At 43.6% G+C, this 22966-nt stretch overlaps 2 protein-coding genes across 3 annotated transcripts in view; both read right to left on the bottom strand.

The window, feature by feature from the left end:
• The window catches only part of ANAPC4 (anaphase promoting complex subunit 4), a 43369-nt gene extending 41970 nt beyond the window's left edge, over positions 1–1399 (bottom strand). The window contains exons 1-2 of the mRNA XM_069947976.1: positions 1263–1399; positions 161–287 (exon numbers count right to left, since the gene is read on the bottom strand). Of these exons, the coding sequence (XP_069804077.1) occupies positions 161–268 (108 nt within the window). The 5' untranslated portion in view covers positions 269–287; positions 1263–1399. The remainder of the gene's footprint in view (positions 1–160; positions 288–1262) is intronic.
• Positions 1400–5455: 4056 nt separating this feature from the next.
• Positions 5456–21509, bottom strand: UBE4A (ubiquitination factor E4A). Of its 2 annotated transcripts, none has more exons than XM_069947684.1 (20): positions 21419–21509; positions 19117–19271; positions 18292–18465; positions 16619–16731; positions 16216–16368; positions 15969–16128; positions 15002–15204; positions 13974–14165; positions 13518–13851; positions 13274–13400; positions 12385–12692; positions 11712–11844; positions 10752–10939; positions 10564–10664; positions 10366–10479; positions 9730–9904; positions 9394–9574; positions 9132–9279; positions 8515–8672; positions 5456–6270 (listed from the first exon to the last, which is right to left on the bottom strand). In XM_069947684.1, the coding sequence occupies exons 2-20, from the start codon at positions 19235–19237 to the stop codon at positions 6141–6143; spliced, it is 3213 nt and encodes a 1070-aa protein (XP_069803785.1). In that variant the 5' UTR covers positions 19238–19271; positions 21419–21509; the 3' UTR covers positions 5456–6140. The 2 variants fall into 2 exon arrangements, with proteins under 2 accessions (XP_069803785.1, XP_069803784.1); XM_069947683.1 differs by lacking the exon at positions 21419–21509 and adding an exon at positions 21238–21408.
• Positions 21510–22966: the final 1457 nt, after the last annotated feature.

The following is a 22966-nucleotide window of genomic DNA, read 5'->3' as shown; positions in this document are numbered from 1 at the left end:
GATGATAGACACACCTGTACTATTCACACATATATAACATTTTTAAAGTTCTATAAAATTAAAGGGTTGCCTGACAAAATAAAAAAATTAAAAGTATAAAGTAAGGATTAACCCCCCCCCCCCAGCCGCACTGAAAATGAAGTCTAACTTGGTCACTTACCTCTCCAGCTTTGTTGACAAGTGCAATAAGATCCCTCTTGGGAGACCATGACATAAATATAATTTCATGGGGTAACTGCTTCTCCCCAACTTGCCGAAACGAAGGCATCACTGAATCTCATCGGCTTCTGAAAGAAAAAGTTTAGCAATTTTTGTAATTTAACAAAAGGGGCTTGAAGGGGTAGTAAACAAATAAAAAAATCTTTCAAATCAACTGGTGTCAGTCAGAACATTATATAGATTTCTAATTTACTTCTATTAAAAAATCTCAAGTCTTCCCATACTTATCAGTTGCTGTATGTCCTGCAGGAAGTGGTGTATTCTTTCCAGTCTGACAAAGTGCTGCAGCAGCTGATAAGTACTGGAAGACATGAGATTTTTTAATAGAAGTAAATTACAAATCTGTATAACTTTCTGATACCAGTTGATTTAAAAGAAATTGTTTTTTGAGAACTACCCCTTTAAAGGGAATCTGTCAGAGACAGTAACTGAGCAAAGTGCAGAAGGGGGGCGAACAACATGAAAAGCACTGATGTAAAGGAATCTGTAACCAGAATATATACTTTCATGTAATATGTAAATGACGTGCGATTGTGTGCCGGACAAAGACTCTTGGAAGAGCATTCCTGATGTGATAGAATAAGATGACACAGTGATATCTGTTACTATAGGAGTTGTATAAGTGACTACAGATGAGATATACATCACTACAGGGGTGACAGGTAACATTACTATAGGGGTGACCTGTATACATCACTACAGGGGTGACAGGTACCATTACTATGGGGGTGACCTGTATACATCACTACAGGGGTGACAGGTACCATTACTATAGGGGTGACCTGTATACATCACTACAGGGGTGACAGGTACCATTACTATGGGGGTGACCTGTATACATCACTACAGGGATGTACTGTATACCACTGTTTTCTAGTATATGGCTTTACAGTGATTGCAAAACTACAACTCCCAGCATGCTCTGCAGCATGGCAACATCTTGTATATGATGTATGTAAACACAGTGAATGAGGCTGCAGGACGGCTGTATACAATGCTCTGTACTGGCGCAGCACATGATATGAAGCCTGTGGGGACGTCACCTGGCAATGTCCTGTATAAGCGTTACAGCCGAGCACTCAGCGCCCGCACCGGCATCACCACGGCGGAAGTAGGAGCAGCGCGGACTGCTGACGTCACGCCTCCCAGTTTCGCGCTATGATTGTGATCGGTTCCTATCCTCTCTACAACAGGGAAGACGTCACGGTCACATGACTGCTCCTTGACGCAGGCTAAGAGAGTCAGCTGTGCAGTGTGTGTATGCTATGTAATAAGTCAGCTGTGTAGTGTGTATGCTGTGTGCTATGTAATAAGTCAGCTGTGCAGTGTGTGTATGCTGTGTGCTATGTAATAAGTCAGCTGTGCAGTGTGTGTGTGTGCTATGTAATAAGTCAGCTGTGCAGTGTGTGCTATGTAATAAGTCAGCTGTGCAGTGTGCTATGTAATAAGTCAGCTGTGCAGTGTGTGTATGCTGTGTAATAAGTCAGCTGTGTAGTGTGTATGCTGTGTGCTATGTAATAAGTCAGCTGTGCAGTGTGTGTATGCTGTGTGCTATGTAATAAGTCAGCTGTGCAGTGTGTGTGTGTGCTATGTAATAAGTCAGCTGTGCAGTGTGTGCTATGTAATAAGTCAGCTGTGCAGTGTGTGTATGCTGTGTAATAAGTCAGCTGTGCAGTGTGTGTGTATGCTGTGTAATAAGTCAGCTGTGCAGTGTGTGTGTGTATGCTGTGTAATAAGTCAGCTGTGCAGTGTGTATGCTGTGTAATAAGTCAGCTGTGCAGTGTGTGTATGCTGTGTGCTATGCAATAAGTCAGCTGTGCAGTGTGTGTGCTGTGTAATAAGTCAGCTGTGCAGTGTGTGTGCTGTGTAATAAGTCAGCTGTGCAGTGTGTGTATGCTGTGTAATAAGTCAGCTGTGCAGTGTGTGTGCTGTGTAATAAGTCAGCTGTGCAGTGTGTGTATGCTGTGTAATAAGTCAGCTGTGCAGTGTGTGCGCTATGTAATAAGTCAGCTGTGCAGTGTGTGTGCTATGTAATAAGTCAGCTGTGCAGTGTGTGTATGCTGTGTGCTATGTAATAAGTCAGCTGTGCAGTGTGTGTGTGCTATGTAATAAGTCAGCTGTGCAGTGTGTGTATGCTGTGTGCTATGTAATAAGTCAGCTGTGCAGTGTGTGTGCTGTGTAATAAGTCAGCTGTGCAGTGTGTGTATGCTGTGTAATAAGTCAGCTGTGCAGTGTGTATGCTGTGTGCATAGTATGTGTATGCAGTGTAATGTATATCAGCTGTGCATAGTATGTGTATACAGTGTAATGTATATGAGCTGTGCATAGTATGTATGCAGTGTAATGTATATGAGCTGTGCATAGTATGTATGCAGTGTAATGTATATGAGCTGTGCATAGTATGTATGCAGTGTAATGTATATGAGCTGTGCATAGTATGTATAGTGTAATGTATATGAGCTGTGCATAGTATGTATGCAGTGTAATGTATATGAGCTGTGCATAGTATGTATAGTGTAATGTATATGAGCTGTGCATAGTATGTATAGTGTAATGTATATGAGCTGTGCATAGTATGTATAGTGTAATGTATATGAGCTGTGCATAGTATGTATGCAGTGTAATGTATATGAGCTGTGCATAGTATGTATGCAGTGTAATGTATATGAGCTGTGCATAGTATGTATGCAGTGTAATGTATATGAGCTGTGCATAGTATGTATAGTGTAATGTATATGAGCTGTGCATAGTATGTATGCAGTGTAATGTATATGAGCTGTGCATAGTATGTGTATGCAGTGCAATGTATGTGAGCTGTGCATAGTATGTGTGAAGTGTAATGTGTCATTCCCCAGTGACAAAATGTTGCACAAACATCCACTTTGCCCAGAAGTTTTGTACAGTTTTGCTACTCTTTGCTGGCTGAATTATATATTCCCGCATGATGTATTTAAACTGTGTACAGAGTACACTCACCACCAAACAGCCTCTGAGACCGCTATTAAAGGGTACCTATATTTTTGCAGGATACACTCATAAAGCTCCAGCAGGTATGTAGTTTGCTCCTAATGCTAGCATTATACAGAACTTCTGGAAGCACCATAGCTTTACATTGTGGGTGTACAGTATAAGGCTATGGTGCCTCTGATAGTTCTGTACACTGCTCGTATTTAGAGCGGACTATGTACCTGAGGGAGTTTTAAAAGGGTGTCCTTTAACAACTCAACTGCTGTCAATTCCGGAAGCATCATGCTGCTCCAGTGCTTCCGCCCCATATTACAGTAGGTGTGGGCCCCTTCCAGATTAATCATCACACCTGGTGGGCCTTTCTAGTGTGGTCTTGCACTCCATGTTAATACTTCTCAATACCCCGGCCCCTACAAATTTCTGCTGCAGCCATTACTGGATTAATGGTATACAGTGGTACCTTGGTTTTGGTTTAAGAACTCAATTTTTTTAAAATTGAGACTTGGTTTAAGAGCATTGCTTTGGTTTAAGAGCACCCTGTACTGGGTGGGAGGGGGAGTGGAGAAGCGGCAGTCTGCATAGTGGGGTCTACAGCTCTGTACTCTGACCCAGGAACTCTCCCTCACCTTTCAAATCATAGCAGATGCACTTCAGGCTGGGGCTTGTACCAGGGGAGCGGACGGTGGAGGTAATCTCTTCGTAGCTGTAACCACTCTCTCCCCGGACAGAGAGTGCTGCATGTATGTGCTCACTAGAGATGAGCGAACCTGCCGGATTTCTGGTTCGTATGAGCCAGAACTCTCGGCGTCTGATTCCCGCTGTCTGCAGGCTCCTACATGTTATTCAGAATAATAAATCATTATTTTTGGGGTGTGAAACCAATTTTTTGCATTTCTATGATTTCTTATGGGAAAATTTGCTTTGGTTTAAGAGTGAATTCGGATTACAAGCACGGTCCAGGAACGAATTATGCTCGTAATCCAAGGCACCACTGTATTTACAATGCTGAATCGACACCAAGCACTGTACCATTTAGTGAGGATATACATGCAGATCCACTTTTAGCACTGTACCATTTAGTGAGGATATACATGCAGATCCACTTTTAGCACTGTACCATTTAGTGAGGATATACATGCAGATCCACTTTTAGCACTGTACCATTTAGTGAGGATATACATTCAGATCCACTTTTCTGCATTAAATTCACAGTGGATGCACCCTGTGTGAAACTAGCTTAAAGGGGTAGTTCACCCCCCAAAAAATCCTTTCAAATCAATTTGTGCCAGAGATTTGTAATTTACTTTTATTAAAGAAATCTCCAGCCTTCCAGCATTTATTAGCTACTTTAAGTCCTGCAGGAAGTGGTGTATTCTTTCCAGTCTGACACAGTGCTCTCTGCTGCTACCTCTGTCCATGTCAGGAACTCTCCAGAGCAGTAGCAAATCCCCATAGAAAACCTGTCCTGCTCTGGACAGTTCCTGACATGGACAGAGGTGGCAGCTTAGAGCACTATGTCACACTGGAAAGATGCACCAGGTCCTGCAGGACATACAGCAACTGATAAGTATTATAACACTGAAGATTTTTTAATAGATGTAAATTACAAATCTCTGGCACCAGTTGATTTGAAAGAAAACATTTTGGGGTGAACTACCCCTTTAATATACTAATATTTTGGAGCTTTTTTTTACCTAATGGTGTCACGATCACATTATGTGTGAGGTGAGTGAAACATCTAATAGCCTCTGATGCAGATGTAAATCTTTCACAAACTGTAATAGTGTCTGCATATGTGAATCTATGGGAATGATAACCCAGCAACAATTCTTAGGGCCCTATTCAACCGGACGATTATCGTTCAGATTATCGTTAAATCGTTTGAATCTAAACTATAATAGTTCGGTTGAAATGCAGTTAACGATTAACGACCGAACGAGAATTTGTTGATCGCTTTATAAGACCTGGACCTATTTTTATCGTTGCTCGTTCGCAAAGCGTTCGCATTGAATAAGACATTGTTCGGTCGTTCGCAATAGATACGAACGCAATAGCGAATAAATAGCGAAGAAAAAACGATCGCAACGACGATCATAAGTAACGATTATCGTTCCATGGAAATGAGTGAACGTTTTCAGGTCATTCGCAATAGCGGTCGTTTGAGATCGTTAACGATTATGCAAACGATAATTGTCCGGTGGAATAGGGCCCTTAGACTAACAAGTTATCAATAGACAGATTCTAAAATAAAATGTGTAAAGCAAAGACAAACAGTTTATAATTTATTAACCCAGGTTATTACACATTCACAGGTCCACAGCCAGAATCTACCTAATATCCAGTTACACATTGAGACCACACCTCTTCCCGCCTGTATTTCCCCACACTATTCTACCTAACCGTGTCTCAATGTACAGGCTTAGTTCTACCACAAAGGTTAAAAATCGTTCACGTGAAGTCGCCATCCTTGCTGAACTTCAATTCACAGCAAGACAGTAGTTTTGTTATCTGACAATATTGAAAAATAAAAAAAGCTCGCCTACCTCTGCTGTAAATGTGTAAAATAAAATATATTCATGAATTACATAAATTACATATTTGAGGATGTGCCTTTAGATTCCAGAGCTGGATCACATAAAATGGGTATGTGTGTAATGGCTGATATAGTATCTACTGTGCTAGAGTCTTACAGACATTCCCAAATTACAACAGCAGGCAATAGACAAAGTGACTCCTCAAGACCACTTTGGCAGATATGTAGTTAAATATAAGTTACATATGATAAAATATTTTTTTTTTGCTGCAGGATCCCCCTGTAGCTGCTTTCTGGTATGTAGGTCCTGAGGTCAGCCCCCATCTCTCCCCATATAATCCAGCTGCTCAGCAGGGGAAGTGCATGACCAGGTTCTGAACAATTCTGCTAGAAAGCGATGAAGTCAGTCAGTCTATGAAGCTTAATGTCTGTTGTCTTCACTCTGTTGCTTCCGCTCGGACAACCACTTCAAGATCCTGTCCTTTAGTTCTCGGTTTGGTTTGATTTGATCCATAGTTAGAGGACTGCGATTGAATGGGTCGGTTTGGTCACTGCAAAAAAAAAAAAAAAAAAATGGTAGACACAATTATATGTTATTGAATATCTTAAAGTATGGAGATCATTTCACTTCATGTGATAAAACTTAATTAATAGGGGGAGATCCAGGTGAAGAGACCTTCATTGATCGTGAAAATGAAAGTGGAATGGGGGACTCATATTAGTGATATGTGGGGGGGTCTCATCAGTGGGGTAACCCTGCAATTTAACACTTTTCCTGATAGTAGGTGATTGTGGTATTAATTGTGAAAAAGAGATATCAAAAATATTTTCTGATTGGTCACATATGTTAGAAGGGTGTTGGACTGCCAGACAAAACATCTCTTTAAATTAGGTAAAACTTTGTATACATCGCCTATGTTCTTAGTACAGGCGATTTTAAGAAAATTTGTAATTGGGTTTATTAGGCGAAAAATGCATTTTTTATGAAAAAGCAGTTTGAAGCTCTACCCCCTGTCTTCATGGTTGTCTATGGAGAGGGGAGGGGTGGAGAGAGATGAGGCACCAAAACAGGACAACAAAGAGTTAATCTACAGTTAATCACCCGGCTATCTCCTCTGACAGTCAGAACTGACCTTTGAATACGGCTGTCACCCACCTCCGTGTTGTGTAATCCTTTGTTCTCTGTTGCCGACTAACTCCCTCCTCCCCTCTCTATAGAACAGACAAGGTTGTGTCTGATGCAACAAGTCACAATTTCCTGATATTTTGCAGTGAATGGGAAAGAGGAGGGAGGGGGGGACCTGGGAAAAGGCTTTTTGAATGCAGATAATGGCATATTTGGCTAATAAACCCAATTACAAAGCCTCTTAAAATCGCCTGGACTATTGATTTCTGCAAAAAAATTAAAAATACGACAGTGACTCTAAGTTTGAAAAATTTACTGCCAATAACTGATATTTCTCTTCCCAAATATACAACAAGATATCACTGCCTCGGAATGTTAAAACTTAACTTTTATTATATTCTAAAATATTCACCATATAATTAAAAACTTATAATGTACACCTACACCAATCACCAAAAAAAATCCAAACTCAGAAAAAACACCTATAAACTATAATTGCCATTCATTTACTGGTCTTACCGATGTCTAGTGCCAGAGGTCTGGTCTTATCACTGAGATTTGCTGCATGTACCATACAAAATACAATAGGGAACTCTTATGATGGAAGTCCCTATACCTATGCCCCAGGTGCAGGATAGGGTAAAATTTAGGCCAGGGCGTGTTGGTCGGTAGGGTGCGAGTGACTATCTGCCCCTCACTAGGGGGTCCCTACCCTAACCTGCCCTAGGCGAAGTTAACGCCCTAAAAAGGACGGCCCCGCTCCTGGATCCTAGCCCTAGGCTCCTATGCTCCTCCTATCTCTAGTGACAGCTAGCTGTCTCACTGTTTGGCCCTATGATATCTCAGGGGGCTAGTGACACCCTTCTAGACGTATATATCTTTACCATACATAATAAAGTATAGTGAGTATATATACATATACATAATAAAGTATAGTGAGTAGATAGTGAGTAGTGCAATACATGGCATTGTCACTTTATGCATGATACACTTTAATGTAGAGTGCACCTTACCATATGGAAGCACTTTATTGAACATTTACACCTCCTCATACAAATGCACTTTATTATGTATGGTAAAGATATATACGTTTAGAAGGGTGTCACTAGCCCCCTGAGATATCATAGGGCCAAACAGTGAGACAGCTAGCCGTCACTAGAGATAGGAGGAGCATAGGAGCCTAGGGCTAGGATCCAGGAGCGGGGCCGTCCTTTTTAGGGCATTAACTCTGCCTAGGGCAGGTTAGGGTAGGGTCCCCCTAGTGAGGGGCAGATAGTCACTCCCACCCTACCGACCAATACACTCTGGCCTAAATTTTACCCTATCCCGCACCTGGGGAATAGGTATAGGGACTTCCATCATAAGAGTTCCCTATTGTATTTTGTATGGTACATGCAGCAAATCTCAGTGATAAGACCAGACCTCTGGCACTAGACTTCGGTAAGACCAGTAAATGAATGGCAATTATGGTTTATAGGTGTTTTTTCTGAGTTTGGATTTTTTTGGTGATTGGTGTAGGTGTACATTATAAGTTTTTGATTATATGGTGAATATTTTAGAATATAATAAAAGTTAAGTTTTAACATTCCCGAGGCATTGATATGACTCAGTTTGGCCTTATACATTGTAGAAGATGATTTAGATTATAACGTCTATTTGGAGCCGTTACCTGAGTAGATGCCGAGCAATGGTAGACCTCTCCACTGTGACCCGAGAGGAGGGGAGGATAACAGGGTCTGACATGACTGTACTCATAATAGGGTCCAGGAACTCATCAGGGGCATCAGCGTATGTCTCCTCTTCTCTTTGCTGCTGATCTGCTAAGGACTAAAATCAGGTTTTTTTTCTATAAATAATTATTTTGACTATGTGCATTTCTTTAAAGCTTTATAAAAAGACAATGATATGCTGCATTTCTACAGTACAGTAAAAAGTAATAGTGAACATAGTGGAGGAGACTGTCCCCTAGACCCAAAAAGCCTAACTTCTGTCAGTTGCTAGTACTGGGGAATCCATGACACTTTTCCCAGAATTCCAAGTCGGAGAACACTGCTTTTAACACTGCTACTGGCTCTGTCGCCTACAGCTCTAGGCAGCAGGCTTCTTTTAGGCCTGGCCTGTGACATACAAAAGGCCACAACAGCTCTGTATAGATGTCACTCATCATGCCAACTGCACCAAAGTCAAGTCCCTGCTGTCCATGGTAGGAACCGGGAGATGGTATGTCAACATAATAATAAAAAGAAGGAAAAGTCAAACTCAAAAGGTGGCGTTATATTATCTCACCTTAATTTTTTCAGCCATGTTTGTGAATGCAACTATCATATTCCCTGGCTTATTAATTTTCTTTAGCACTCGCACAGTTTGTGCAAACAGTGTTGGAGAATAGGAGCGACCATCTTTTGGCACTGAGGCACAGAAATTCTCTTCATCTCTAAAGCAGAGAGAATATATTTTTTTACTATTTAAGTTATGAAATCAGCTGCATGAAGGTATGCTCTGAACCTTATACCAGGATTCCATGGCTATTTTTCTGTGGCATATTTACCCCAAGTTTAAGTAGATGGTGCAGATGTCCGAGACGAGCTGCTGAGGCTTGAAGTCAAATTCACTGAAATCTTTTACCTTCAAAGCTCCCATCTTAGGGCCAACTAAATGCTGGAGGAAGTAATTCAGCATGGAGATGATCCGTTCCGCTAGAAATGGCTGGACAAATAGCGAGCGAATGTCTAAAGGTGACAAAAAAAATAATAATTAGGCCGAATACTTTGTGCTGCCACCCTTAGGGTATTATAGAAAATAAAATCTAAAGCAATCATAATATTTAAACAGAAGATATCACCAGCAAATAAATGATGTTAGAAATGTTGAACTGCACCATTACCCGAGGTGAGGAAAGCCAAAGTCCCAATTGTCTCATTGGACATAATATTGTGAAAGCGGGCTAGCTGTCCGAACAAGAGTAGATTGGATTCCTTTTCCCTTCGGTTGTCAGCACTCAGCCCGTCCCACTCTCCTCGGTCCCTCTCAATCTGCAGAACTTTTATTTTGCTCAGGTACTGGTTTAAAGAAATGAATAATGTTTAGCAAAACAACCTCAAACAATATAAGGTTGTCACTTAGAGGCTATAAAATATATGGCCTTTATGTGACAGGCAAATACACAAAAAATGCAACAGCTCACCACTAATGGCAGGATACAGACGCAGATGGGTCTGAGTCTAACCTGCTGATAGCGCCCAGGATGCTGAGGAGGAACATATGGGTCTTATCTTCCTCCTCGGCACCGATCCCATGCTGTTAGACGGCACAATCTTCGGCGGGAGCACTGTTAGATTACTACCCGCCCCCACAGCGTCATCCAGCTATACGCTCCATTCATAATCAATGGAGTGAGCTCACCCAGGAAGAAGGTAAGACACATACCTTCTGTCTCAGTGTCCCGGGTGCTATCAGCAAGTTAGATGTGTCTAACCTCCTGATAGTTCCCTTTAAAGGTTGCACTAGATTATTTTCTTACCTGTATGGCCTCATCTAGTAAAAATACAGCGTCATTCATTAACAAATTCAGGAAGCGCAGGAAAAGAGGAGGGTTTACAGCTTCAAGATTTTTAGCTGCATAATCCGCCAGGTTCTATAGAAGAAGATCCATTCAGAATATTTTATATGGGAACAGATAAGTGATGATGATAAGAAGATAGAATTAATCTCTACACACCTTAATGCTCTCCCGATAAGTGTCCTGCCCCCACATATATCTTAGGATGGGATACATAGGACGTCGGTAGTTAAATTTCTGCTCAAATTGATGTGGGTCACCTAAAGATACATGGTTTGTAGATTATAAAATGTGGCATGCAATGTATCTACTGGACTACTATAGCTCAGAATTGTTTAACCACCTACCAGTAAACTCTATGTCCACAAACACCTTTATAAGCGCTTCTGCCAGACGTGGCGCATGTCGGTAGGAACAAAAGATTCTCTGGCGATGGTAAACACTGGAAATAAGTGGGTTCTGAGTTTGTTCCAAGTGAGGCATGACCGCCTCCAGTACTTCTGCCAGCTTGGCACGCAGGTGGGGATTTTTCATCCTAGACAGAAAAGACAATGATTTTCATAGATTATACTGAAAGTATTCATTCAATAGTCTTTTTAGTAACAGAATAAATTTTGATTTTAAGTCAGTCAGTTTTGAAAAAAAAAAAAAAAGTCTTATTCAGGGTAGTGAAGGGAATAATGCTAGCCTTCCTTGTAGTCTAGAGTAGTGAAGGTGTTGGTGCCACCATCCAGAATGCACATGGTGTTCAGCTTCTACTTCCTGTCCCCACTGATCATACAAAGCATTGCAAAACTGCAAAATTCTCTTTTTAATCTCTAGTTCAGATCAGTAGATCAGAGGATCCGCAGCAGACTTGATGGTGCAGATTTGATGCTGTGTTCAGTTATGTAGATAAAATCTGCTGCGGATCCGCACCATCAAATCCTCTGGGATAGAGTACGTGTGCAGCTACCCTAAAGGGTTAGTCCAGAGATTATGTATATACAACTACCTCCTTGTGTCTGTCAGCAAAAGGACCTCTGGCTAAGCCAATCAGTGGCTGAGGTGGGACATGGCTGCAGCTACTGATTGGTTGAGTGGGAAGACCCTTGTGCAGACACCGTCATAAAGATATGCAGCGCAGCCGGGACCAACATGGAGATAACATAGGGTTTTGTTTTTATATAAATAAGCCCTGAGCATAGTTAGATAGAAACAAAAATCTCAGAAATAACCCAATTTTACTGGTCTTGCTTGGTATCTGTTGACTTTTCACTCAGAAAAAGTTACAGCAATTACACCATGCCATATATACCATAACTTACCTTTCAACGCTGCCTGTAAAGACAGTAATAAAATCCAGAATTTGTTCCAGAGATTCTGCAGCAGTCTCCAAAACCTCGTCCGCAAACCTTCTCAGGAAGATGAAAAAGTCTCCTAAGTTATCAGCAAAGAATTCTGCAGATCGGAAAGAGGTGTGAACATGTATATATTAAACCATGCCACATTGTATGCTTTTTGAACTTGCTTATACAGGCACAGACAAAACAAACACAAAAACCTGGGGTTAGAGGCTGCTATTTTCTATATGCACCTGCAGTGAGAGAATTATTGTCATGAACTGCTGATACTATATACCCCTCCATGATCTATGTAGAAGCACACAAAGATTTGCACAAAACTGTTTATACTATGATGCCAGTCTAGAACCAGCATTGACTGGTTAACATTTTTTTTTTTTAGTTGTTGTTGTTTTTATGGTAATTTTTGTGACAGTTCATTTAGTTTTCAAGCAGAAGTGGAATGAAGATGAAAAAATGACAACTATAGAAGAAAAGGATTTCTCCTTCCTGCTGGATCCACTTTTGTCTTGAGCTAAAAAAAAACTGCATGAAAATCATTTGTCTGTATATAACATCAACTATAAAGTAGTGGAAGTTTTCCTGGTGGGATGTGCAGCAATTGAGATACAACATCAGTAAATATAAGCTCTAGTACCTGGTACGTATGCAAGGGCACTGTGTTGCACATCAGGTATGGGAAAGGTAAGCGAGACTGGTTCTGTCCCCCGATTCCCCAAAGCAATCTGCACCAAGAGAAGAGCAGTGGAGACCTGGAGGTGGAGGCAATTCTGCAGAGTCTGAGGTTCAGTAAGTGCTGCTTTCAAACACAGATAGATGGTCATGAGTCGCTCAAACTGTTCCCGTAGGTTCTCAGCGCTGGGGCTGCCACTTTGCTGGGCATCACGCCATGCTCCTTGTAGCCTGTGTAAGCTTTGGTTTACTTTTACCATTTGTTCATGCAACCTATAAAGAATTTTAAAATAAAATAAACAAGATTACTCCTGATCACTATAAAAGTGACTCCTATAAACTTGTATGCACATAACACAATAAATTCATTAACATGCTTTCTTTGGTCAACAAAACACCTGATAAACCAGGATCAGATCCCTCTATTCCAATTGGCTGATCTAACAGCATATCTACTTATGGCAAGAGAAAAACAAACAAGACTTTGACAATGTCCCTTATGACAATGTTTTTGACACTATTTCTGTTCTGCTATGCTAAGCCTCGAGGGGCCCAGCATTTCAAGCCCATAACCTACAAGGTACCTGAGTTTTCAAAAACTTTTGGTTGAAGTTCTGATTGGTTGGAGTCCAGGTGTTTTGACCCAAAATAATTGTTAGAACTAGCGGGGCAAAGTGTGTGGCTCTCCTCACTCTGTGTACACACCCTGGGATGACCCTATAGATACATTATGAAAAAAAACTCTGATCTCACCTAATCTAAACCAAAACAAGTCAATGTTTTTTTAAAAAAAACCTCAGTGTCCCTTAAATTAGACTAAGGCTGTACAAATAAGAGCTAAGATTAGGAGATACCTGTGAAAGCCTAGATGAAGGGTGTATTGTGTCAGCACTAAATTCTCAGTCACCAAGTTGAAGTTCTGAGGGAATTCTGGTTGCTGATCATCAGCAGGGGGGATAAGACAAGTCTCTTTGTCCAGCCCTGTATACAAATATAAGGACATTTACTAAAGATATACACAGGTTATGGATGGTTTAGGGTATTGCGGTATCCATTGCCAAAAACATAGATGCATGCTTATGTGGAGTTTCTGCTCACCCTTCATATGTATGTTTCGACTCCTTCGTTCTTCTTCATTGATCTCTCGAAGAGCACAGTAAGTGGGATTGAATGTCAACAAGCGAGCTGACTTTGGCTTACAAAAAGGCTGGCACAGCCGAAGCAGAGCCGCACCCAGGTTGAGGAAGAAGCTGTCCGAGGCATACGTCTGTAGGAAGATTTCAGGAACTTGGTTGGCCCAGATTTTAGCACGCCCTGCGTTGGCATGTAGACAGTTTCCCAACCAGGACAAGATGAGATGCTTGGTATCTGGAGACAACTGGAGAAGGTTCTTCAAAAGCTGGAAAATTTTCTCATGGAACTGAGCCATGAACTAGGTAAAATAAAGAGGTTAAATTGAATTAATGATACAGACAGGACATGGAACTGTTCTAGTATCTTAGTATATAATAGGATAAGTTTCTATTTTGGGCCTTAAGCCGTGACTTACACTACCTGATGTATATTGGACTCCTGCACTTTTATTTCCTGTGGACTGGAGCGTGAGGGATTCACAAAGTAGCCATGATTTTCTATTACTCCTGGGGTCCGCAGAAGGCAGGAAATACTAAGGATCTCCCCAAGCAATGTCTTTTGATACTGGTGTCCATTTGATGGATCTTGAGGTTGAATATACTTCACAAAAACCTAAGAAAGAAGAGGACAATTGAGAAAGTCCGTTGTCAGGTTGAAAGGGGTTGTCCCATGATCAGAAGGTTTCCTCTATTCTCATGATAAGGGATAACTATTAGAGATGAGCGAACCTCGAGCATGCTCGAGTCCATCCGAACCCGAGCGTTTGGCATTTGATTAGCGGTGGCTGCTGAAGTTGGATAAAGTCCTAAGGCTATGTGGAAAACATGGATATAGTCATTGGCTGTATCCATGTTTTCCAGACAACCTTAGAGCTTTATCCAACTTCAGCAGCCACCGCTAATCAAATGCCAAACGTTCGGGTTGGGATGGACTCGAACCCGATTTGCTCATCTCTAATAACTATCTAATTGAAGAGGGCAGATTGTTGGGACCAGCGGCAGGACATGCACATTGCCGTCACATTCATTCTCTGTGGGAGCATTCAGCCAGCTTCACAACTCCAACAGATTATGAATGGAGCAGCAACGAAGCATGTGCATCCCGACACTCCATTCTGATGGGTGTTGAGATCACGGAGAGTCCCTGAAATCAGACCACAACCCCCCCAATACGATAGTTATACCCTACAGTCAGGGTAAGGAATAGCTTTTGAGGGGACAACCCCTTTAAGGAGAAACTGATGGTTTCTTGAAATATTCAATGCTTCTCAAGACATACTGTTAAAGGGGCACAATGTGTATAGCCTTACAGATATGATATCTCTGTCTGTATACATTAAAAGGTAAGTTGAAAAGTAAAACAGATTATTTGTGCAAAACTAGATAGCAAATCAAAAGTAGACATAAAATGAACCCAGTAACACACGGCTTCCAAGTACAGCAAGTCACCTTTGCAATGTCCTTCTGACGGGTGCAATACAGGAGGAGATCAAGGTAGGTGTAGAGCAGCATCTGGCAAAGATCCAAGTCCTTGATACGTTCCAGGATCACATCAAATACAGGATGAAAAACTTCACTGAAGGAGTGCACCTCCTCATCGGCCAGCAGGGCTTCGATTACCTCTTCCAAAAATTCCACTATCTCATCAAAGTCTGAAACAGGAGCATTAAACAGAGATTAACCCGGTTTGTTAGGGTTTATTTCTACAGCGTATGTAATATGATGCCTACTTCTGTCATTAAAGTGTCACTGTCGTTATAAAAAACAGACATGTTAAAAGTTTTAATCGGGCCGGGTCTGAGTGTTCGGACCTGTACCAATCAGGAGACTAAACTGCGAGACCGAGCTAAGTGCGGTCCTCTCCCAGCTGCTTGTTATGTGATGAGTCGGGCTCATAGTGTAAAGGCCCTATTCCACCAACAGATCTGATGACAGATTATCTGCCAAAGATTTGAAGCCAAACCCAGGAGTGGATTTGAAAAGAGGAGGAATCCAGTCTTTCCATTATGACCTGTTCTCTGTTTATAGTCTGTTCCTGGGTTTGGCTTCAAATCTTTGGCAGATAATCTGTCGTCAGATCTGTTGGTGGAATAGGGCCCTAAGTCTATGGAGCCCGATTCTTTTTTTTCTTACACGGAGGGAGGAGAGGTTACACTGCAGAGCAGTCCTCTCCCAATCAGTATGGGTCTGAACACTCAAACTTTTGGCATGTCTCTGTGACATGTCAAAGGTTTTTTATAACAACAGTAACACTTTAAGAAGCAAGCAAGGCTATAATCTAGATTAGAATAGGACATGAAGTGTTCAACCTCCTCCCCCCATCTTAAACTCATGGATTCCACCAATCTAGCAAGCTAGACATAGCTACAGAGCATATTTATGCTTTATATAAGACTGCAAATTATCAAGGACTTACTTGCTCCACGTAGACCTTCAAGCATGAGGTCCACCACCTGAGCTGGGACATCCTGCCCTTGGTATATCTCTGGGGTAAGCAGAACAGTGCGTGCATTTGAGACTGTTAAAGCCTTACAGCGCACCGCATATGGCAGCAGATTCTCTGGCACTTTAGTGACCTGTGGAGACGAGTATATATACACATCGGGTTACAAAATGTTACAAAATGTATCCTGCACAGTATAACAGCAGTGAGGAACGCTTACCTCTTTCTTGGCTCTCTGGAAACAAGAGAATAGGAATGGAACTATATGCTTTTCCCCTGCATCTCGTTCTGCAGACAAATTGGGAGCCCCTGAGGAGGTCATGCAGATCATGTACTTCCCCGGTTCAGGGAGAAGAAGTCGTGTAAACAAGGCCTGAAATCAGGATCATAAAATTCATAAGAAACTATGCAATCTTTAATCCAGGGATGGGGAACCTTCGGCCCTCAAGCTGTTGCAAAACTACAATTCCCATGATGGGAATTGTAGTCTTCCAACAGCTGGGGGGCCGAAGGTTCCCCTTCCTTGCTTTAATCAAATGACTTGCATGCCTGTAAAAAGTGATATTAGGCTTGTAAAAAAGAATTATTACAAATAATCTTGACATTTTTGTCATGTACTTTACCTGTTCTACATTATCCATATCCAACCAGTCCTGTCCATCGAGTTCAGAACCTAGCTCCTCCAGATACACACAACGTAGAGGTATACCATTGCCACTCTTCATACTGGGGTCACCTGTGGGATATAGAAATTTTATCATCCTTATCAATTACAGCAATACATCCAACATAGTTACATAGTTAATATGGTTGAAGAAAGACACATGTCCATCGAGTTCAACCAAGGAGGGGATGGATGCAGGAAAGGGGCATATACAAGGAGGGGATGGATACAGGGAAGGGGGATATACAAGGAGGGGATGGATGCAGGGAAGGGGGATATACAAGGAGGGGATGGATGCAGGGAAGGGGGATATACAAGGAGGGGATGGATGCAGGGAAGGGGGGATATACAAGGAGGGGATGGATGCAGGGAAGGGGGATATATGCAGGGAAGGGGGATATACAAGGAGGGGATGGATGCAGGGAAGGGGGATATACAAGGAGGGGATGGATGCAGGGAAGGGGGATATACAAGGAGGGGATGGATGCAGGGAAGGGGGGATATACAAGGAGGGGATGGATGCAGGGAAGGGGGATATACAAGGAGGGGATGGATGCAGGGAAGGGGGATATACAAGGAGGGGATGGATGCAGGGAAGGGGGATATACAAGGAGGGGATGGATGCAGGGAAGGGGGGATATACAAGGAGGGGATGGATGCAGGGAAGGGGGATATACAAGGAGGGGATGGATGCAGGGAAGGGGGATATACAAGGAGGGGATGGATGCAGGGAAGGGGGATATACAAGGAGGGGATGGATGCAGGGAAGGGGGGATATACAAGGAGGGGATGGATGCAGGGAAGGGGGATATACAAGGAGGGGATGGATGCAGGGAAGGGGGATATACAAGGAGGGGATGGATGCAGGGAAGGGGGATATACAAGGAGGGGATGGATGCAGGGAAGGGGGATATACAAGGAGGGGGAGGATACAGGGAAGGGGTTAGATGATGATAGGTTCTATACATATGCATTTATATTATTTTGGTCTAAGAACTTGTCTAGGCCGGTTTTGAAGCTCTCTACTGTTTTTGTTGTGACCAGATCCTGTGGTAGACTGTTCCACAGATTCACTTTTCTCATTGTAAAGAGATTGAACCTTCTTTTCTCCAGGCGGAGGCAGTGCCCCCTGTATCCATTAATAATAGCCTCTGTAGCCACATACAATACTTATACATTGAAATATTAAAGGGGTCATCCAGCGAAAATCTTTTTCTTTCAAATCAAAAAGTTATATAGATTTGTAACTTACTTCTATTTAAACATTTCAAGTCTTATAGTATTTATCAGCTGCTGTATGTCCTGCAAGAAATGTTTTCTGACAGTGCTCTCTGCTGACATCTCTGTGCAAGACAGGAACTATCCAGAGCAGGAGAGGTTTTCTATAGGAATTTGCTTCTGCTCTGGACAGTTCCTGTCTCAGCAGAGAGCACTGTGTCAGACTGAAAAAAAAACAACATTTCCTGCAGGAAATAGGAGTAAATTACTAATCTCTATAACTTTCTGAAACCAGTTTATTAGAAAGATTTTTTTTTTTGTTTACTACTAAAATTTCTCACTGGACAACCCCTTTAACCTAGGACCCTTCTGCGGAATACAGAAACTGTAAAAAGTGAATCCACTCCTACTCACTGTTATCCAATGTGATGAGAAAGATTCTCTGGATCATGTGGTTTATATTCAGCTGTTCACATATCTCTTGCTGGGAGCGAAATGAGCGATTTATTTCTGCCACAGAGTCATCACAGTCATCCAGGCTCTCCGAGACACTGTTGTCAGAGTCGTCCTGACTCTCCCCAGCATATTCTACACAGGTCAAGGAGACAACTAGGTTACTAATGCACAAGTCTTATGCCATTAGCAACAATGTGTAACATATAATGCTGCATAAGGGTGCCTTTACACAGAGAGATTTAGCAGACAGATTTTTGAAGCCAAAGCCAGGAACAGACTATAAACAGAGAACAGGTCATAAAGGAAAGACTGAGGTTTCTACTCCTTTCAAATCCACTCCTGGCAGATAACCCTAAGGCTGGGTTCACACTGCGTTTTTGCAATTAGTTTTTTAAATCCATTTTTTGCAAAAAAACGGATGAAAAACGGACACAAAAGTAGTGTCAGCTACGTATTTGTGTCCGTAAAAAAAAAAACTGATCCATTTTGATCCGTTTTTTTTTTAACAATGGAAGTCAATGGAAAAACGGATCAAAACGGATGCACACAAATGCATCAGTTTTAAAAAAACGGATTGAAAAAACGCAGTGTGAACCCAGCCTAAGGAGGAGTCACCTAACACTGCTCACAAACCTCCACACAGTGGTTGTTTAAGAACCCCATTAAATCGGGCACCTCAAGTCTAAAGGTTCAAAAGAAAAAAAGAGGGGAGGTTTTTTTTTTTGTTTTTTTTTAACCTTATGCCAATAAGTACCCTGGCTTCACCCTCCATATTTTACTTGCCATTTTGCTGTCGCTGTTGCTCCTTCTGTCCAGCTACAAACTGCCGGGCTTCTGCAATTGACCCAAAGAGAGCAGCAAACGGGTTTGTTGAGATGCTGTTGTTGTTCTCCTGATCCGTCATTTTACTAAGCAGCAGGTTCCATGTAGTGTGTAATCTGAAGGATATAACACAGGCATGGTGAGATTCACAGAGGTTACAGTATTGTACAGTTTTACTATGACAGTAATACATTCAGCTGTAGTCATGTGATCTGACTTGGCTCCATTGTACGGAACGATCATTGTCGAAAATCCTAAAAAAGGGGGTCAGAAATCTGTCGGCTTATCACATCTTTTGTATGGCCATATTAATCATTGTTAGTTGGCCTGGATACATAGATACAGCCATAGGCTATACTCACACACCGTCAAATGATGGCCGCTTTGATTGGACAAACATTATTTAACGACAAATAACGGATGTTATTTCATAACAACGGCCATTATTATACAAATAACAGTTATTATAAAACAACAGCTATCGGTTGTCCAATAAAAACAGCCGTCATTTTGACAGTGTGTGAACATAGCTTAAGGGTGCATTCACACCTACAGGATCCGCAGCAGATCCACAGCAGATTTGATGGTGCAGATTTGATGTTGTGTTCAGTTAATTAAATGAAATCTGCTGCGGATCTGCAGCAGAAAATCAGCTGCGAATCCGGTAAGTGTGAACGTACCCTAAAGCTGTATCCAGGTTTTTCAGAAAGCCTAAGGGCTGCATCCAACTTCTACAGCTACCGGTGATCAAATACCGAACGATGAGACTTGAGCATGCTTGAGTTGTGCTCCCCTCTAGCCTCATTCACACATCCGTTTTGAAAACATATGTTTTTGGCCGCTGATCCATTTTAGAGAAACAGTAGGATCTGCAGAAATGAGATCCTTTTTTTGCGGAACGTAGGCTCCCATAAAAGTCAACGGGTGCATTTTAATCGGACAACATGTACCATCCGCGTGCTGTCCATTTGTACTGATGCATTACCTGCCAACCCCTAGGCTAAACCATAAGTGGATTCAACAGGAAGGAAAACTACAAGTCCTTTCTTTAGAGTTTCCATAACTTTTGAACCCACTTAGTTTTGGCTGGAAAACTGCCCAGTGTGACTGCCGCCTAGCTCTTATCGTCCTATCTACAGACCCATATGAGGGCATGCTTCTTGCAGGTCAAATTGTACTTTATGGCCGGGTTCACACTATGTAAGACACCGGCCGTTCTGTGACCCGGGCGTGTCACAGAACGGCTGGTGTCATTGAAGTTCATCCCGGCCGAATGAACTTCATTTCTTTTGATTAAGAATGCAAGCACCTTCATGTGCGCCTACATTCCAAATCACCACAGCCGGAGCTGCACTTTACATTGTCTGCTCTGCCATTGTCTTAGAGGCCCTTCCCAACTTCCGCAATTGTGGTCCATGAACGGACAATTTGGAACAACCCCCCCATATGTGCACCTCAGACGCCTTTTGGATCAGCAGTAAACTCAATCCAAGAGTGAATCATAAAAGTGTCACTAAGTGGTCTCTTCTGCCCACCATATTCCCTCATAGAGTGTAAGCTCTTGGGAGACAGGCGCTCACTCCTTGTGTCACCGGTCAGTTTGTACATTTACCTCTGCGCTGCAGTAGATGTTGGCACTATAAGATTATTATTAAATATTGGTTGTCAGCAGCTGACAGCGGACATCCTGACCACCTTATTAGAGTGTTTCTTTATAGGGCATGTTCACATGCAGATTTTTAGTGACCCGGTCCGCATTGTGTGAATATACCATTAGATGAGATGAGGATAAAACCTATAACTGCTCTTTATGAGCTTTCCTACCACAGTGGTCCACAGCTTATGGCAGAACTACAACTCCCATCATGCCCTTACAGCCAATGGATGAGGATGGGAGTTGTAGTTGTGCAGCAGATGGAGCCTCACAGCTTGGAGAGCACATCATCTCCATCAGCATCTTATAGAGGGGCCCACTGATCACTGGGTTGGGGGTCCCCTGGGACGATCAGGCATCACACACGTCATAGGCAGCCATGACACCAAGATGTAGCAGAGCTGAATGTGTAAGGCGGCAGCAGTCACCTGCAGTCCTACGTAAATCACAGCTAACACTCCGTGATGTCAACAATGGCAGCTCGCCTGCTGAGCCGGGCTGTATGAGGCCGCGTTACAGACAGCACACATACACACATGGCGCCCACAGCAGCAGTCGCTCTCCGCAGCCACACACCGCACACAGTACACCGCACAGCCTCTGACTCACCGTTCTACCTTGTTGACACTTCCGCTTCCGCCCTCAGCAGCAAAGGTGCGAGGGAGGCGCCGGGGTGGAAGGGGTTAACTGTGGGTCATGTGACCGGGAAGGGGCGGGGATTGTGTCAGTGTGGCGAAATGTTGTGGAGGAGACGCCGGCAATGCAGGGGCTGGGAAACCGGGGGCCATAGAGGGGCTATACAGGGGCCGGGGAACCGGGGGGTATAGAGGGGATAGAGGGGCCGAGGAACCGGGGGTATAGAGGAGATATACAGGGGCCGGGGAACCGGGGGTATAGAGGAGATATACAGGGGCCGGGGAACCGGGGGTATAGAGGGGATAGAGGGGCCGAGGAACCGGGGGTATAGAGGAGATATACAGGGGCCGGGGAACCGGGGGTATAGAGGGGATAGAGGGGCCGAGGAACCGGGGGTATAGAGGAGATATACAGGGGCCGGGGAACCGGGGGTATAGAGGAGATATACAGGGGCCGGGGAACCGGGGGTATAGAGGGGATAGAGGGGCCGAGGAACCGGGGGTATAGAGGAGATATACAGGGGCCGGGGGGTATAGAGGAGATATACAGGGGCCGGGGAACCGGGGGGTATAGAGGAGATATACAGGGGCCGGGGAACCGGGGGGTATAGAGGAGATATACAGGGGCTGGGGAACCGGGGGTATAGAGGAGATATACAGGGGCTGGGGAACCGGGGGTATAGAGGAGATATACAGGGGCCGGGGGGTATAGAGGAGATATACAGGGGCCGGGGAACCGGGGGCATAGAGGAGATATACAGGGGCCGGGGGGTATAGAGGAGATATACAGGGGCCGGGGAACCGGGGGCATAGAGGAGATATACAGGAACCGGGGGGTATAGAGGAGATATACAGGGGCCGGGGAACCGGGGGGTATAGAGGGTCCGGGGAATCGGGGGCATAGAGGAGATAGAGGGGCCGGGGAACCGGGGGGTATAGAGGAGATATACAGGGGCCGGGGAACCGGGGGGTATAGAGGAGATATACAGGGGCCGGGGAACCGGGGGTATAGAGGAGATATACAGGGGCCGGGGAACCGGGGGTATAGAGGAGATATACAGGGGCCGGGGAACCGGGGGTATAGAGGAGATATACAGGGGCCGGGGAACCGGGGGGTATAGAGGAGATATACAGGGGCCGGGGAACCGGGGGGTATAGAGGAGATATACAGGGGCCGGGGAACCGGGGGGTATAGAGGGGCCGGGGAACCGGGGGGTATAGAGGAGATAGAGGGGCCGGGGAACCGGGGGGTATAGAGGAGATAGAGGGGCCGGGGAATCGGGGGTATAGAGGAGATATACAGGGGCCGGGGAACCGGGGGCATAGAGGAGATAGAGGGGCCGGGGAACCGGGGGGTATAGAGGAGATATACAGGGGCCGGGGAACCGGGGGTTATAGAGGAGATATACAGGGGCCGGGGGGTATAGAGGAGATATACAGGGGCCGGGGAACCGGGGGTTATAGAGGAGATATACAGGGGCCGGGGGGTATAGAGGAGATATACAGGGGCCGGGGAACCGGG

Source organism: Dendropsophus ebraccatus, chromosome 12 (assembly GCF_027789765.1).
Source record: "Dendropsophus ebraccatus isolate aDenEbr1 chromosome 12, aDenEbr1.pat, whole genome shotgun sequence".
Classification (NCBI taxonomy): domain Eukaryota; kingdom Metazoa; phylum Chordata; class Amphibia; order Anura; family Hylidae; genus Dendropsophus; species Dendropsophus ebraccatus.
This window is presented reverse-complemented; position numbering and strand designations above follow the sequence as displayed.

Bases quoted from the DNA above. Each gene is read 5' to 3' on its own strand.
- UBE4A (XM_069947684.1), bottom strand. From the start codon at position 19,237: ATGACGGATCAGGAGAACAACAACAGCATCTCAACAAACCCGTTTGCT. The intron at 11,845-12,384 runs GTACTAGAGCTT...TCCGATCTGCAG, and splicing joins TGCCCTTGCATACGTACCAG to AATTCTTTGCTGATAACTTA. The intron at 10,665-10,751 runs GTAGGTGGTTAA...ATGTATCTTTAG, and splicing joins TGTGGACATAGAGTTTACTG to GTGACCCACATCAATTTGAG.